Genomic DNA, 16,860 nt, shown 5'->3' on the forward strand with positions numbered 1-16,860 from the left:
TGATACATTGTTTTCCATTATGAAACTATCATAGTTTGTTAAATGAAGCCCAGGCCTACTGCAGGCCTATTATGTGAAGTGTAGGCTGCCTGACAACAACACGCGAAATGGCGACTTTATTATTTTAACATTTTTGCACACACACATTAGGCTACTCTTTTTTTTTTTTTTAAAGAAGTCCCTTATGCACTTTAAGCCTGCATTTATTTGATAAAAAATACAGAAAAAAAACTACAATTTAAAATAATGTTTTTCTATTTTAATATACTTTAAAAAAAAAAAAAATTTATTTCTGTGATGCAAAGCACACACACACACACACACACACACACACACACACACACACATATATATATGTGTATATAGGCTATATATATATATATATATATATGTGTGTGTGTGTGTGTGTGTTTATATATATGCCCCTTTTTATATTTGAGCCCCTGCCCCTGAGGAACTCTCTGCACGTCCCTGGTGATGTAACGTGACGGCATAACCGGAGCATAAAAGTGACGCCGGCATACAAACACATTAGCTTTCGCTCTTCAGCAAGCGCTCTCTGTTTTTGTCTGTTATGGTGAGTGAGCAATTCACTAGATGTGTGCACCCCTGCCCAAATATTTTACGAGTGGGGTCACGCATCAGTTGTGTGTGAATTGTTTGGAAGTGCAACACGCACGGGCAGCTCTCGAGGGGGCTGTCTGTGATCCTATCACTAATAACGTTACTGCGCTCGTGTTCCCTGCGGTTCAGGTCCCGCGTCCGTTGAGGCGGCGCGGTGAATCAGATCGCGGGGTTCGCAAAAGGATCTTGCAGATGAGAATGAGGCGGATGAACGTGAATTAGACTCGCCAGCACACGTTCTCCGCTGTTCAGGTCCCGCGTCCAGTGAGGTGGCGCGGCGACTTAGATCGTGGGGTTCGTATTTAAAACAAAAAATAAAATATGATTTGCTGATGAGAATGAGATTGCTGCGGCATTTTCTCATTCTTTATTTGAAGGTTCTGAGGCTCCCGTTCTTCTGCCCGTGTCAAGCAACTGGTGTTTAAAATAAAAATATGCAACATCGAGGCGGAATAGCGTGTTGAGATCTGTGCTGTGGCCAGATAAAAAAAAAAAAAGAGAGACAAAAAAAAAGAAGTAAACTGGTCACATGTTAGACAGGAAGAGCTTAAATAAGAAAAATAAATAGTGGATGTTTTGCCATCATCACATACAACCCATAATATTCCACTGGTTTTTAAAGTATTTGAGGCCAAAAGTTATGATGTGAAAAAGACCAAAGAGAAACAGAAAATATGATATGTCAGTATTGATAATAATTTTGAAAACTATTGTGCATAAGCAGAGATATTAAATAATGCACACAGTAATTTTTATGTTGTGTTGTAAATGGCATGAATCTTCATCAGGGACATCATGCAACAAAGCCATTGTAGAAATGCTCTGTTCTAGTCAGTCATGATTTGTTGAAAAGATAAACAATAAATCCACTGATTTGAGTCAATGTGGGAGTTTTAAACAAAACTTGTTCAATTAAAATTAAATGACTTGAATTCACCTCAAGTCATTTAAAAAAAGTTTCTTTTTAATGTGATAAGAAAGAACTGGTCAGCAAACCAGTGCAATAAATAAACTTTTGTGATGATTTGATGTTAATAAGAATAAGTGTTATATTTGATAGACTTTATTTTTTAAATGTATTTTTGGTTTATTGTCAGTAGTGGGGTCACAGTTCTTATATTTGTGGATGTGTATATTGTTTCATCATCCACATTTGTGTTCACATTTTCGTTTAATTCCATGCATGTCTGCCATATTTCAAATCAGATTAAAGTGAGGAGTGTCAGTCTGTGTGACGGAAGAAACTACAGCAGGTTTATCAGCCTGAATGATGGGACTGTGTCTGTTCAGCTGTTCGGTTACAAGAGAAAGTGAAAATAAACCAGGAAGGATCTCCTTACGATCGTACAAACTCTAACATGGACGCAATTTATTAAGAGTCTTGAGAACACAGTCAATGTTGAGTTGAAGGTAAGTCATGGAAGAATAAGAAACACTTTTACCTGAAGTCTGGCACGACTTGACTTGAGGACCATGTTTGAGTTCAACAGGTTTAATGCATGTAATACTTAATCTTGTAAAGAAATGAAAGGTTTTTGAATCAAAACTATAGATATATTTGCATTTTTGAAAATGAAATCCTGATTCAACAACCTTAAAAATGTGTTTATATGTTCTATTTATATGTACTACACTGTTAGCCCGGACAAGTTGAATCTACTTAAAAAATGTGAGCAAACTGGTTGCCCTAAAATAAAGTAATCTTAACTTAAGAAATTCAAGTTATTTTAACTTTAAATGTATTGTAATATCAATTAATTTGCAGTTATTACACATAGTATATTTAAGTTCAATGTACTAAGTAAGTTAAATTTTTGTCAATTGATTTATTTTTAATTTGTTAACTAGAAAATTAAGAAAAAAAGCAAATAAACGTACACTGTAAAAATGAATACGCTATATCTAATCAACAGGCAACAGATTACAAGAAATATTAATGATCACCCTTTAATTATTAACTTTATGTTTTGTTTGGCTGCTGTACATGAGTTATAACAGCCAGATGAACAAATAGAAAAGGTGATCTGATGGTGTTGGTTGTGTTTTAACATAATCATATATATATATATTTTTTTACAATAATTTGACCTGAATCACTGATCTGATGTAGAGTCCACTTTATGAGTTAGGTTAGCTTTATTACTTATAGCAGCATAATATTTTTAGCCTTTAAAAAAAAACCAAATGATCAAATCAATAAAAAAATTTTTTTTTTTTTTTTGGCACACACAGACATCAAGATTTATCGTATGAATCTCAGCAATGGTGACAAACAGATCACCTCTGATCATAAGCTCATTATTTGAAAATGAAATCCTGATTCAACAACCTTCAAAATGTGTTTATATGTTCTATTTATATGTACTAGAAACACATTGTGTTTTTGTATCCTGCTTTGTCTTGACCCGTTTAACCGGTTTTCTTTGAACAGAAAGTGATTGTAAATGTGTATCTCGCTTTTGGACATAAAGTAAAGTGTTATTCTATGACAAAAAGCATGTATGCTGACACACTTTTCTGTAATGTTTTCTCTTTTTTCATATTTAAATTTTTTAGCAGAAATGAAGTTCATTTGTTTGACTCTCCTGTTTGTTAGTGGATTTACAGATTCAAGATCAGGTAATTTATTCATCATTGTGAATAATACTGTATGTTTATTGCACATGTCTGGAACAACATTAGAAAAGTAAAAACCTTTAGGATGTGTAGTTCAGATCTGCTCTCTTTCTCTTTTAACAGAGCAGTATGAAGTACTGGGACCTGCAGATCCTGTGTTTGCTGTAGCTGGTGAAGATGTGATTCTGCCATGTTTTATCAAACCCAGCATCAGTGTTGTGGACATGAGAGTGGAGTGGTTTAGACTTGATCGGAAAGACTCAGTGCATCTCTATGAGGATCATGACGACAGAAACACAGATCAGATTCAGTCCTACAGAGGAAGAACAAAACTGATCCTTCAAGAACTACAGAGAGGAAACGCATCACTCAAACTCTCAACAGTCCAGATATCTGATGAAGGAAGTTATAGGTGTTTTGTTCAGTCTGAATCCTGTTTTGGTGATGCCACTGTTGTTGTCAGTGTTGAAGGTGAGGAAACCAATGAGAACTAGCATGCTCTTTTCACAGAACAAACTTCCTCAGAAAAGCCAAAATAACAACAGAATGTTCTTCCTGTTAATCTGTAGCTGTAGGACGTCCTCCAGTGATCACTGTAGACGGGTTTGATCGTTCAGGAGGGCTTCATCTACAGTGTGAATCTGCAGGTTGGTATCCTGAACCTGATCTTGAGTGGCTGGACAGTGAAGGAGTCAGTTTGAGTTCAGAAACTACAGAGACGCACAGAAACACAGACGGATTCAGTGTCAAACACACCATCATTGTATATAAGAGCAACAACGAGATTCACTGCAGAGTCAAGCTGAGACATCACATGCTGGAGACACTGATTAACACCACAAGTAAGAACTGACACGTTTGTTACTGTACTTATCTGTCCTGTTCTCATGATGTTTTTGATGCTGTACAAAGAATATAATATAGGTGCGAGCAGCAATTATCAGGGCCAAGCACAAAGAACACGATAAGTCATGCTAACATGACTGGCAGCATCAGACCAGACGAGCAATTAAAGACATTTTAAGATGAGTTTAGGTAAAATGGCTGAAAAATCATAAATATAGCCACTATAATTTGATTTAACGGCTTATCACTTTCGCAAAAACAGATTTGTCAATCGACACGAAATCCATAACTTTTTGCCAGCATGGTCTAAAGATCAGAGAAAAATTCTAGGATGAGTCAAAAAAGAAGGTTTTGAGAGAAAATCAAAATGGTGGACAGGAAGTTCGGACAAATATGGTAAAGTTTGTATCTATGTTCTCAGAACCAAGGAATATATTAAGGCCAGTTTCATTACAATAAGCTAATTTATTTGCTAATTTATATGCATTGTTAAAACATTTTATTATAACTTTTGACCACAAGGTGACACTGTCTTGAAATGTTTTGAGTACCTTCAGGGCATGATTAACACATACCGAGTTTCTTAATAGTACACCAATGCATTTGTTAAATTTATTTGTGCAATTTATGTCAGAATACTGTATTGTAGTTATGGCAATTTCATGTTTTCTTCAATTATAGCGCCACCAAGTGGTGCAGTCCCACCGCTTTTTTGTGTATCTTCAGAGTTAGCCCATACATGTGTGGGTCAAATTTGGAGAATATTTCTGATTTTGTTTTGGAGTTAGACATTTATATGTATGAGCACATAAAAATGACCCATCGGATACTTTGATTGGATTTTTTTGCCACATACTATCAACATTTTGATATTTGGGCATTACTTTTCAGCCAGCGACCTATGTTTCCGAAATTCCTATGGTGGTTTCAATCGAACTAACGGTTTAGAACATATTCGCAAAAGTTTTTAAAGCGCTAAATAACAACACTGCACAAAGCATAAGGCAAAACCTAGCATGTTTGGTATTGTTGGACTCGGTAAGGATTCAGGAATATAAGGAGATTAGTCCACCACATCCAAAGTTATGAGCATGTGAATATTTGATTTTACCACTAGGTGGCGCTGGCTCAACTTTTCAGGCTCCTTCGGGGCATCGTGCCGATGACCCATACCGAGTTTCGTAACAATACGCTACGGTAACGATATAGAAAATTGGATGTCATTCAACTCGGCATGCCGCCCCGAGTGTAACGTGTAACAAAGTTATTAGAAAAAAATTACATTTTTTGTATCTGAAACACTGCACTACAGCCTTAGGTCATGCTTGTGATGACATGTACCAACTTTGGTCTCAATACGATATAGCCTTGTGTCCAATTTGGGGTGATCTACGTCAATTTCATTTGCGTTTTATTTGATAATGGTTGGGTTTATTAAAAAGCTTTTAATAACTTTTTACCATCATTGTCTGATGAAGATCGGATTAGATTTTCATTAAAATCAGACAATCCGTCTAGGAGGATTTCGAAAAAGTATGTTTTCCGGAAAATTCAAGATGGCAGAATATTTTCATAACAGAAAATTACGTCATAAATAGCAATCGAATTGTCTTAAGCCAAGGAATCAGAGGTCTGCCATAGACTCCCAGAACGGCAGAAGAAACGGTAGAATAATAGGAATGCCAACAGATACAATAGATACAATGATTATCAGCTTATTATGTTTATATTATTATTTATAATAGTATTCATATTTTACTGTGTATGTGCCATTCAGAACTGAACATGTAAGCACCTGTGAATATATGTTTGACTTACACTGTGCTTATTTTCTGTTTTGTTTTGCAGATAATGTATTTATTTCTTGGAGGACATCAGTCATCCTGATTTCAGTTGTAGTTGTGCTCATTGTGATTTCTGGCATACTTACAGCTGGCCTTGCTCATAAAAACAGAGGTAAAGTTCTTGTTTTCTTGTCATTTTGTATGTTTTATGTAACTAAACAAGGCAGACTGGGGATGATTTTATGTTTTACATGTTTTACTCATGTTTAATTATGAACATCTGCATCATTTAAACACACACACCAACAATGGTGACAATCAAGAGTGTCATGTCACAGTGCATGCTGGGAGCCAGCATAGTAGCTTTCCTGTAGCTCAAACAGTAGAGCATTGGTGCTTGCAACGCCAAGGTCATGGGTTCGTTTCCCAGGGAAAGCAAGAACTGATAAGAATGTAAATATGTACCTTGCAATGTAAGTCGCATTTAGGAGAAATAAGCGTTCAAAACCGGTAGGTTCGGTAGTTCGGTCTGTTCGGTAGTTAACTGTTGAAGTTACTGGAGTGAAATATACTCTGGAATATTGTTTATTTCGAGTCGGAGAGGCACGATCAGCACTGACTCTGTTTTGAATGATTCAGTTCAATTTGGTGAAATGGTTTCACCGGTTCACATAAAAAGAAGAAGAACAAATCGTTCACGAACCGGACATCAACCGTTGTCACCACACGGAGCAATATGGGTTGGAGATGTGTGTTAGAGTTGCTCAAACGCTCGAGTTTTATTCCGTTTTCAGAATGAAATGGCTAAAATGTACACTAACGTTGCTATTGAATCCAACGCATCACTAGCGCTCGGATTCGTTTCCATGGTGCTGTCAAGTACAACTGCAGTCTGAGATAAACTAAACAAGGGAGAGGAACCATTCAATATGTCCCGCCTTAGCTTCCCGTTTCAGTGGAAATTACGTCAAAGCATCACACAAAGCTGCGCGTTTCAAGGCACTTCAGTGGACCTTTAAGTGTGTTAATAATGTAACACTTGAGATAACGGATTGAACACTGGATGAGATCAAGGAACTTATCCACAGTTTTAGTTTTCTTGTTATTTTATATATATTTAAACTGGCATCAACAATGAATCAAGAGACTACATGATGTTTGCGTCATCATCAATACATTGACAGATGACAGTAGAATAGCCTAATAAATGAAACACAACGCCCTTTTAACAAGCAGGGCTATCAATAATTATTTATTTTATATTATCTACAATAATTATTCTGCAAATCAATTTATTTATATATTCAGTTTAATTTTCTATTGATTATAGATAGAACTATATACGTTATGTATTCAAATGAAACTGCATGTTTCCATTGATTGTGAAGTTATACATTGAGAATGGCAGATCAAGCGCATGCAGCTGCAGTTTTTCTTGTTATGAATTGTATCCTATTTTCCGTTATTACTGTTAACTACGCGCAGTGATATGGAACTGTAATGCGGTCAAGACCTGCCGGAACTACTTTAGCCGTGCGTTTCCCTGAAAATAACGCACACCTTAGAACATTCGTCAACCAATCAGATTCAAGCATTCAACGGCCCTGTAGTATAATTCAGTATTAATGCCAAGTCTTTTTTTTTTTTTTTTATCCACGGAATATTTAATTAACAGACATTATGTATTCACATACTTTTATATCTCCTGTAATTTGTAGTTATTGTTCCTCAATCAGAAATTCTCTGTTATTAATGCTCATGTCGTCTGAATTCTGTTTTCTTTTTATTCTGAATTTTCTTATTTATTCTTTTCTTAATTTTATTCAGCACACAAACAACTACAGGATGAGCACAGGAAAACACAACATGTTGAATCTGTCTTTATTAAGTTATTAATTAATTGTTCATTTAAAGTCTGTTAACAGCCATAAAATATCTACTTAACAGACTGTTTGTATTAATTCAGTTTGTGTATATCTTGGGTCCTATAAATGGTTATCAGATGTTTATAATGTATATTTATTCAGTCATTGATGTGCTTGTGTGATGTTAACACCCTATAAGCACAACTAATGATTGTAATTTCAATGTCAAGTCACCTTTATTTATATAGAAATACAGATCGTTTCAAAGTAGCTTTACAGTGATAAAAGGAATGCAACAAAGTTTGATTCTGCTGTACAACAGATCTATAATGTTATTTTCTCTATATTTCTGAATTTTCTTTAGAACTTGATCAACTTTTAAAAAGTCAGAAGATTATTCTACCAAAAGGTGAATTTGTTTATATGCCTTCATCAAAATATGAATTAATTTTGAATTATTTTACAAAACAATGAATTAATACACAGTGCATTCATATATGGCTATGCTATTCATTATATTTTATTATAGGATATACAGTATAAACTGTGTAAAATAATCTTGGATTTTGTTGCTCTTCAAGCAGTGATTACAATTATTGATCTCATTATTGATCTTTCTGTAATGAACCCTTCATACTTTCTGTTTCATACTTAGCTGTCGCACATTTAAGAAGACACACAGGTGAGTCAAATTTAGTATTTATTTTAAATGTATCATCGTGTCAAAGTTTTATTAATTAATTTATTAATGCTTTTGAGTTTGTGGTATAATGCACTGCATAAATGCAATCAAATGATTCATATACTAAATGATCAAGGATGTTTTCCCTACTATTCTTGCAGAAGAATTTTGGGTAACACATTATTTTACAGTGTCCTTGTTATGTTGCATGTACTTACCATGGTAATAACAGTAAATGTATGCATCATTACATGCAACTAACCCTCAATCCAAAAAAAAAAAATGTTCGTAATTTTAACTGTAAAAAAGCAACGGAAAAGACATGTTAATTTTGTAACAGTATGTACCCTTACTATATACAGTGAAAAACTGTAATACCTCTCACGGGATATTTCATGTAATTTTACAGTTATTTTTTTTACAGTATTTTTAAAATACTGTTAAATGTACGGATTTTGGAAGTACACTGTAAAAAAAACCTTACAGTTGAATTTACCGTACCTTACCGTTAAAATACGTTTGCAATTTTTATGTTTTGCATAATTGAAACAAAATTTACGGTAAAAAACTGGCAGCTGTGGTTGCCAGTACTTGACCGTAAAAAAAATATGGTAGAAATATTTATGTTTTACGGCACTGAACTAAAGTTTATATATATATATATATATGCTTTGCATCACAGAAATAAATTATATTTTTAAAGTATATTAAAATAGAAATTTCTGTATTTTTGATCAAATAAATGCAGGCTTAAAGCGCATAACAGACTTCTTAAAAAAAATTGTAATGTGTGTGCAAAAATGTTAAAATAATAAAGTCACCATTTCGCGTGTTGTTGTCAGCCTACACTTCACATAATAGGCCTGTAGGCCTGGGCTTCATTTAACAAACTATGATAGTTTCATAATGGTAAACGGTGTATCAATATCTACTAAATACAAGTGACTTGAATACTACACTTACCATTAATGCTACTTTTGGTGCTGGTTTGTAGTCAATTAACATCCACTAGGTCAACGACGGAGATTCAGATCGCAATGTAAATTTGTTTGTCCATGTAATTTTCAAAACGATTTATTTATAAATGACCGTCCAATGATATTTGAACTTCTTATGCCAGATGACGATTGGTCGGTGTATTATGGATGACAATCAGGCTTCAGTGAATTAAGTAATATTTTAAAATGTGGATTTTTTTACTGAATCGACACACAACCTTTTATTATAAAAAATGTAAACATATATATCTTTTTTTTCCTGCCGTCGAGCCATAAGTTACTCACTGAAAGACGCTCGAGAGCATCGGTTCCGAGCAGACTGTGGGATACCTACGTTTACACTAGTACATTTTCATATTAAAATGCATAACTTTTGCTACGGTTATGCCTGCCATTAACACACTAACGTACTCCGGAGTTTTAGACCCTCGAAAACGGAGACCGCCAGTCAAGACCGAAGCAAGACACACACAACTTGATGCAAGTGACACAACCCATAGCAACGCATTATAGCAACGACACCTCAGACTGACAGAAACGTAAAAATAAACATGAATTTAGGCTACTTTAGTTTTGTACACATTGTCATGTAAATTATAAGCAAATGCATTTTGTTTTATTGACCACAATATTATCATTGATATATGTTTGAGAAGGGTACTTTTGATTAATTTTGAAATAGGGCAGGGGCTCTGCACGTGCTTGGGTTTTACGGCAGTGATTTAAAGATTACGGTAAAAAACTGGCAGCTGTGGTTGCCAGTACTTTACTGTAAAAAATACGGTAGACATATTTTAGGTTTTATGGCATTGAACTTCAGTTTATGTTATACAAAAAAAAAAAAAAAAAAAAAAAACTGCCAGCTGTGGTTCCCTGTAATTAAAAAATATTGTATTACAAACCAATTTGTCACAAAAAGTTATTGAGAATTACCAGAGTTTCAGACATGTTTATTGAAAATAATAAAGTTTGAAGTCACCATTATGGAGATGAGTGGTTTGCTTTAGTTGGGCTCTTGACCCTTGACTCTCTAACCTAAGATTATGATGATAACATAATCATCATTTAATGGCCTGATTCTCTCATCTCAATAACTGCCTTATCTTTCATTGTTTGAGAAGTGTTTAATATTAATGTATTTCACATCTTTGAGTATAATAGCTTTGTGACACTAACATACAGCATGCGACACAGCAGTGACAAACAAATAATCTGAAGAACTCTAAAAACATACAGTGTATAAAAAAGGTTTTGAGCTACTGTACGGTTTAGACCAACACATACATCAAGAATTAGCGTATGAATCTCAACAATGGTGTCAATCAACTAAATAATCAGATAAAACTCTGAACATAACAAAACAAGCTACTAAAAAGTTGCAACAAAAACAACAGCAAAAATAAAAGCAGATAATAATAATAAAAGAATATACTAAGGGAACTCAGCATAATTTATTTATGCTGCAATGCATGCTGGGAGATATTGATGTGTTTTTAATTATGCATCATGCAATGCACTTTTACCGCCTGTGTTATTATGATGGTTATCAGTATATTACAATTCAATTCAATTCAATTCAAGTTTATTTGTATAGCGCTTTTCACAATACATATTGTTTCAAAGCAGCTTTACAGAAAATGCATTTCAAAAATATACACACAAAATACAGTTAGTTAATCATAAAATTTAGGGCATAACATATTGCCGGCGTTGGGTCGTCTCTTCACAGGCGTCGAGTCGTCTCATCACAGGCGTTGGGGCATCTGAAGTCTCCATGAGAGGCTGGATACATAACTGGAGCTGACGAACTCTATTTGAGTTATAGGGACAGGCGTCCCGAGATAACAACAAAAAAAGGCAGATGGGAAATAATTAGCGTAGCTGCTGTTCATAATATGAATGCATTTGATCTGATTTAACTGTAGTATAAAAGGTATGAGATGCATTATGTGAATGCTTGGCTAAAGAGAAGCGTCTTTAATCTAGTTTTAAACTGGGAGAGCGAGTCTGAACCTCGGACAATATCAGGAAGGCTATTCCAGAGTTTAGGAGCTAGATGTGAAAACGCCCTCCCTCCTTTAGTGGACTTAGTTATCCTAGGTACGACCAGAAGCCTCGAATTTAGCGATCTTAAAGAGCGCGATGGATTATATGGCGATAGAAGATCTCTTAAATACACAGGAGCTAAACCATTTAGGGCTTTGTAGGTCAGTAACAATACTTTGTAATTGATACGGAACTTAATAGGTAACCAGTGTAGAGATGATAAAATTGGTGTTATATGATCATATTTTCTTGACCTAGTAAGAACTCTAGCGGCTGCATTTTGGACTAACTGTAGCTTGTTTACGGAGGATGCAGGACCACCAGCTAATAAAGCATTACAGTAATCTAGTCTCGAGGTCATGAATGCATGAACTAACTTTTCTGCATCAGAAACAGAGAGCATGTTACGTAGCTTAGCAATGTTTCTAAGGTGGAAAAAGGCTGTTCTTGTGACATTTGAAATATGATTTTCAAAAGACAAGTTGCGGTCTAGTATAACACCCAGGTCTTTTACTGTAGAGGATAAAGTAACAGGACGTCCATCTAGATTAAGGTTGTATTGTAAGAGGTTTTGTGGGCAGTTTTTTGGACCAATCAGTAATACCTCCGTTTTATCTGAATTTAATAGAAGAAAATTACACGTCATCCAATATTTTATATCTTTAACACACTCTGTCATTTCAGATAATTTAGTGTTATCATCTGGTCGTGATGAAATATATAATTGAGTGTCATCAGCATAACAGTGGAAACTTATTCCATGTTTTCTTATAATATTACCAAGTGGCAGCATATAAATTGAGAATAGCAGAGGGCCTAACACAGATCCTTGCGGCACTCCATAATTTACTGACGTTATCTTTGATTTTTCCCCATTTAAATGGACAAAATGGTAACGGTCTGATAGGTACGATCTAAACCAGCTTAATGCCTGTCCCTGTACACCAGTGTAATTTTGAAGTCGATCTAAGAGTATTTTATGATCTATAGTGTCAAACGCAGCACTAAGATCGAGTAAAACTAGTATTGAGATACAGCCTTGGTCAGAAGCTAAAAGTAAATCATTTGTAATTTTAACCAGCGCAGTTTCTGTGCTATGATGTGGCCTGAATCCAGACTGAAATTTTTCATAGATATCGTTTTCTTGCAAGAAAGAGCACAATTGAGCGGACACAACTTTTTCTAGTATTTTAGACATAAATGGAAGATTTGAAATGGGTCTGTAGTTTGCTAGGTTATTTGGATCTAATTGTGGTTTCTTAATAAGAGGTTTTATAGTGAAAAGTGATGATGTCACTGATCATTACATGGTAACTTGCATACTACGTACGGCTGAAATGTGTCATGTTGCGCCGCGTTATCGACCAGGCAGAACAATCCTTCCAACCACTATAGATAGATTCTTGAATAGCTTACCTGATCTATCTCTGCTCCTCAGTGAACCCAAACTAACAGATGAACTAGAGGAAATGACTAGCAGTATGAGCACCATTTTCTCTAGTACATTAGAAACTGTTGCACCAATTAGATTAAAAAAGGTTAGAGAGAAAGCTAAAGCACCATGGTACAACAGTGCTACGCATGTAATCAAGAGAGAAACTCGTAACTTAGAGCGCAAATGGAAACAAACAAATTTAGAGGTCTTTAGAATCGTGTGGAAAGACAGTATGTCACGTTATAAAAAGGCTCTAAAAGCAGCCAGGGCTGAGCATCTACGCAAACTAATAGAAAATAACCAAAACAATCCAAGGTTTTTATTTAACACCGTGGCTAGACTAACAAATAAACAGACATCACCTGAACAAAATATTCCGTTACATCTTAATAGTAATGATTTCATGAATTTCTTCACTGAGAAAATAGAAAGCATCAGAAACACAATTGTAAATGTACAATCTTTGACAGCGTCTTATGATTCAGCCTCAATTATCGCCCCTCAAGAACAACTACAGTGCTTTACAACTATAGGACAGGAAGAGCTAAATAAACTTATCACTGCATCTAAACCAACAACATGTTTATTAGATCCAATACCCACTAATCTACTGAAAGAAGTGTTACCTGTAGTGGAAGAGCCTCTTCTCAATATTATTAACTCGTCTCTATCTTTAGGACATGTTCCAAAAACATTCAAGCTGGCAGTTAAATCTAGAGTATGATTAAGACGATGAGTGGGACCACTAACGTTTTGCTTGACCCCAAAGGCGTTTAATAAATCTGTGAACGCAGCCCCTAACGCATCATTTGAATTATCTACGTGTATGTTGAAATCTCCAACAATTATTGCCTTATCGACATCAATAGATCTGAGAGAAAATCTGCAAACTCTTTTATATTACAAAGGTATAAAGTAGATTTTAATAGTATTTTATATGGTAAAGTACTGGGAACCACAGCTGATGTTTTTTTACCACACATTTAAGTCCTATTGAAGTTTTCTTTCTTTTTTTTGGCCATAAATTTAAGTCCAAAGTAAGGTTATTGCTACCATATTTTTTACGGTAAAATACTGGCATTCAAGCTGACATATTTTACCATAAATTTTACAGGTTTTCTTTACATTGTGTTTTTTTTGCCCATTAATTTAAGTCCTGTAAAACATAAAAGGTTGCCACAATATTTTTTTTCTGTAAAATACTGGCAACCACAGCTGCCGTTTAACCACAGAGAACACCATAACAACCACCTGGCAATGCACTAGAAACCAACCAGAACACCCTAGCAACCACCAATAATTCCATAGTCACCACCTAGCAATACCCTAGCAACCACATAGCAATAGTAACCAGCCCGAGTACCATAGCAATAGCAACAACAAAATAACCACCCAGAATGCCAACCACCCAAAACACCCTAGCAACTGCCATACTGGCAACCACCCAGAATACCCTAGCAACCTAATAGCAAAAACCTAACACCCTAGCAACTTAAACTACTTCAGACTTTCTGTTCAGGTTTTCTCAAACCATATTAAACATTTGCTTACAAACTTTTTAATTTATTTCATAAAATTACTGCAATATTTGCATGTTTATCTTGTTCTAAAGTTACCATGACTACTATTTATAAAATAGAATCGTCTTAATTTTATTATGCTCATCTGTAAAGCAGACTTTTCGATTTTTTCAGCAGTGAATGTGACTCTGGATGCTGCTTCAGCTCATCCATGTCTCATCGTGTCGGATGATGGGAAACAAGTGAGAGATGGAAACAGGGAAGTGGACCGAGTGGATAGGGGGAAATACAGGTTTAATGCATATCGTGGTGTTCTCGGGAAGGACGGATTCTCCTCACGGAGTTTTTACTTTGAGGTGCAGGTGAAGGATCAAACTGTGTGGGATTTAGGAGTAGCCAGAGAATCCAGTAACAGGAGCGGCAGGCTTGGTCTGAGTCCTATGAAAGGATACTGGACTGTGAGGCGGTTTAATAAGAGGTATTGGGCTCTTGAAAATAAATCTGTCCCTCTTTCTCTGAGAGTGGAGCCTCAAAGGATCGGGGTGTTTGTGGATTATGATGAGAGTTTTGTCTCCTTTTATGATGTGAAGTCCATGTCTCATATCTATTCTTACACCGATCAGTCTTTTAATGAGAAACTCTATCCATGTGTTGGTTTGGGGTATCGATGTAATTATAACTCCACACCACTGATTATCTGTGATGAATAATAATGAGATCAGAGAATGAATTTACATGATCAAGTGAAATAAAAGGAAATACAATACAATAAGTGTAACAGCCACAAATATGAACTATTATTCACAAACGTGGACACCAAAGTGTGTGTGAGGGGTTCATCTGATCACTGATCCCCATCAGCACCTCCTCATCTCCACTAGATAGTGAATAAAGTCATCATGAAGTGCTGATCACACAGTTCACTGTTTCTCCCTCAATGGTGTTTGTTGATGAATGTCCAGATTGAGTAAAGCTGGAGTCAAAGAACCAGCTCAAATATAAGACATTTTTATTTGTGTAACATGTTTTTCTCACTACATCATTCCCACAATGCCATTTGTGTTATTCAGATTGCATGACTTACTGTATATGTGGATAGCGTAAAGAATTAATTGTATCCAAACTTCTGATCCTAATTTATTAGATTTTAGACATGAATAGATAAGTTGGTAACACTTTACAATAAGGTTCATTTATTAAACATTAGTTAATGTATTAACTAACATGAACTGACAATGAGCTATACATTTGTTACAGTATTTACTAATCTTTGTTAATGTTAGTTAATATGAATAAAGCTGTTCATTGTTTGTTCATGTTAGTTCACAGTGCATTAACTCATGTTAACAAGATTTGAATAAAGTATTAGTAAATGTTTAAATTAACATTAACAAAGATTAAAAATGCTTTACAAGTGCAGTTCATTATTAGTTGATGTTAACTAATGTAGTTAAATAATGTTAACTAATGAACCTTATTGTAAAGTGTTACCGATAAGTTTAAGTTTGTTTCATTTTCATGTCTTTCCAACCCTGTTTTTACTGTTATATTAAACAAAATATTGATATGTTATCAATCTGAGCCATTGTATACACAGCTGATTTGTACTATCAAGCTCCTGAAGGACTAAATGAGTATAATACTAATATGTGTTCTGAGTTAATGGACGGATATCGCAGGATTCACACTCATGTACGGTGTTGATGATGCAATTTAAGTTCTGGTGCTTTTATATGAAAATAAATATAATGAACAAGACACCCAAAGTACTGTTATTTATTTCCACTCGAAAGACGTGTTTATAAATCCTTTTTACTTTAATTACAGACATGTTTTAATTTTTAAATTGAAATAACCCATATGGAGAATATTCACACATAATTTATACACATAAAACTCGGACACATTTCTAACCGGCTATTGCTTGCTTGGTTTAAAAAAAATTCCAGTTTCCAGTTTCCAGCTATGCTATTTAATCTCAATTATATGTAACGAGATTCTGTGAACCACCATATAATTTACAGACATTAAAAAGCCCCCAAACATGAATGTGAAACGGGATTTTTGGACCAATGAGATCTCAGTACCAGGGTTAATATCATCAAATTAAACTCAAACAAATAAATCTATTAAAAACACTTCTGTTAATTGTAATAAATAAAATAAAATATAAATATTAGTTGAAAAACTTAATTAACAAAAAATGAGAAATGTTGAAATACAAAAATTATTAACTGGAAATAAGTGAAAACTAACACTGAAATAAAAATAAATTAAAGGGGTGGTATAATGCCCTTTTCACAAGATGTAAAATAAGTCTCTGATGTCTCCAGAGTGTGTATGTGAAGTTTTAGCTCAAAATACCCCACAGATATTTTTATATAGCATGTTAAAGTCACTTTTTGAGGGTGAGCAAAAACGCACAGTTTTGTGTCTGTCCCTTT

At 34.8% G+C, this 16,860-nt stretch overlaps 1 protein-coding gene across 2 annotated transcripts; it reads left to right on the plus strand.

Moving 5' to 3' along the window:
* Nucleotides 1-1,895: 1,895 nt before the first annotated feature.
* LOC306983338 (butyrophilin subfamily 1 member A1-like) lies at nucleotides 1,896-16,173 on the plus strand. 2 transcript variants are annotated; one of them, XM_079583666.1, is made up of 8 exons: nucleotides 1,896-2,034; nucleotides 3,181-3,243; nucleotides 3,364-3,711; nucleotides 3,810-4,082; nucleotides 5,935-6,042; nucleotides 8,100-8,144; nucleotides 8,391-8,417; nucleotides 14,591-16,173. In XM_079583666.1, the coding sequence occupies exons 2-8, from the start codon at nucleotides 3,186-3,188 to the stop codon at nucleotides 15,124-15,126; spliced, it is 1,395 nt and encodes a 464-aa protein (XP_079439792.1). In that variant the 5' UTR covers nucleotides 1,896-2,034; nucleotides 3,181-3,185; the 3' UTR covers nucleotides 15,127-16,173. The 2 variants fall into 2 exon arrangements, with proteins under 2 accessions (XP_079439792.1, XP_079439793.1); XM_079583667.1 differs by lacking the exons at nucleotides 5,935-6,042; nucleotides 8,100-8,144; nucleotides 8,391-8,417 and having other exon boundaries at nucleotides 14,591-16,146.
* Nucleotides 16,174-16,860: the final 687 nt, after the last annotated feature.

This window comes from Phoxinus phoxinus (assembly GCF_949152265.1).
Source record: "Phoxinus phoxinus genome assembly, chromosome: 1".
NCBI classification, from domain to species: domain Eukaryota; kingdom Metazoa; phylum Chordata; class Actinopteri; order Cypriniformes; family Leuciscidae; genus Phoxinus; species Phoxinus phoxinus.

Bases quoted from the DNA above. Each gene is read 5' to 3' on its own strand.
- LOC306983338 (XM_079583666.1), top strand. From the start codon at position 3,186: ATGAAGTTCATTTGTTTGACTCTCCTGTTTGTTAGTGGATTTACAGAT. The intron at 3,712-3,809 runs GTGAGGAAACCA...GTTAATCTGTAG, and splicing joins TGTTGTTGTCAGTGTTGAAG to CTGTAGGACGTCCTCCAGTG. The intron at 4,083-5,934 runs GTAAGAACTGAC...TTTGTTTTGCAG, and splicing joins GACACTGATTAACACCACAA to ATAATGTATTTATTTCTTGG.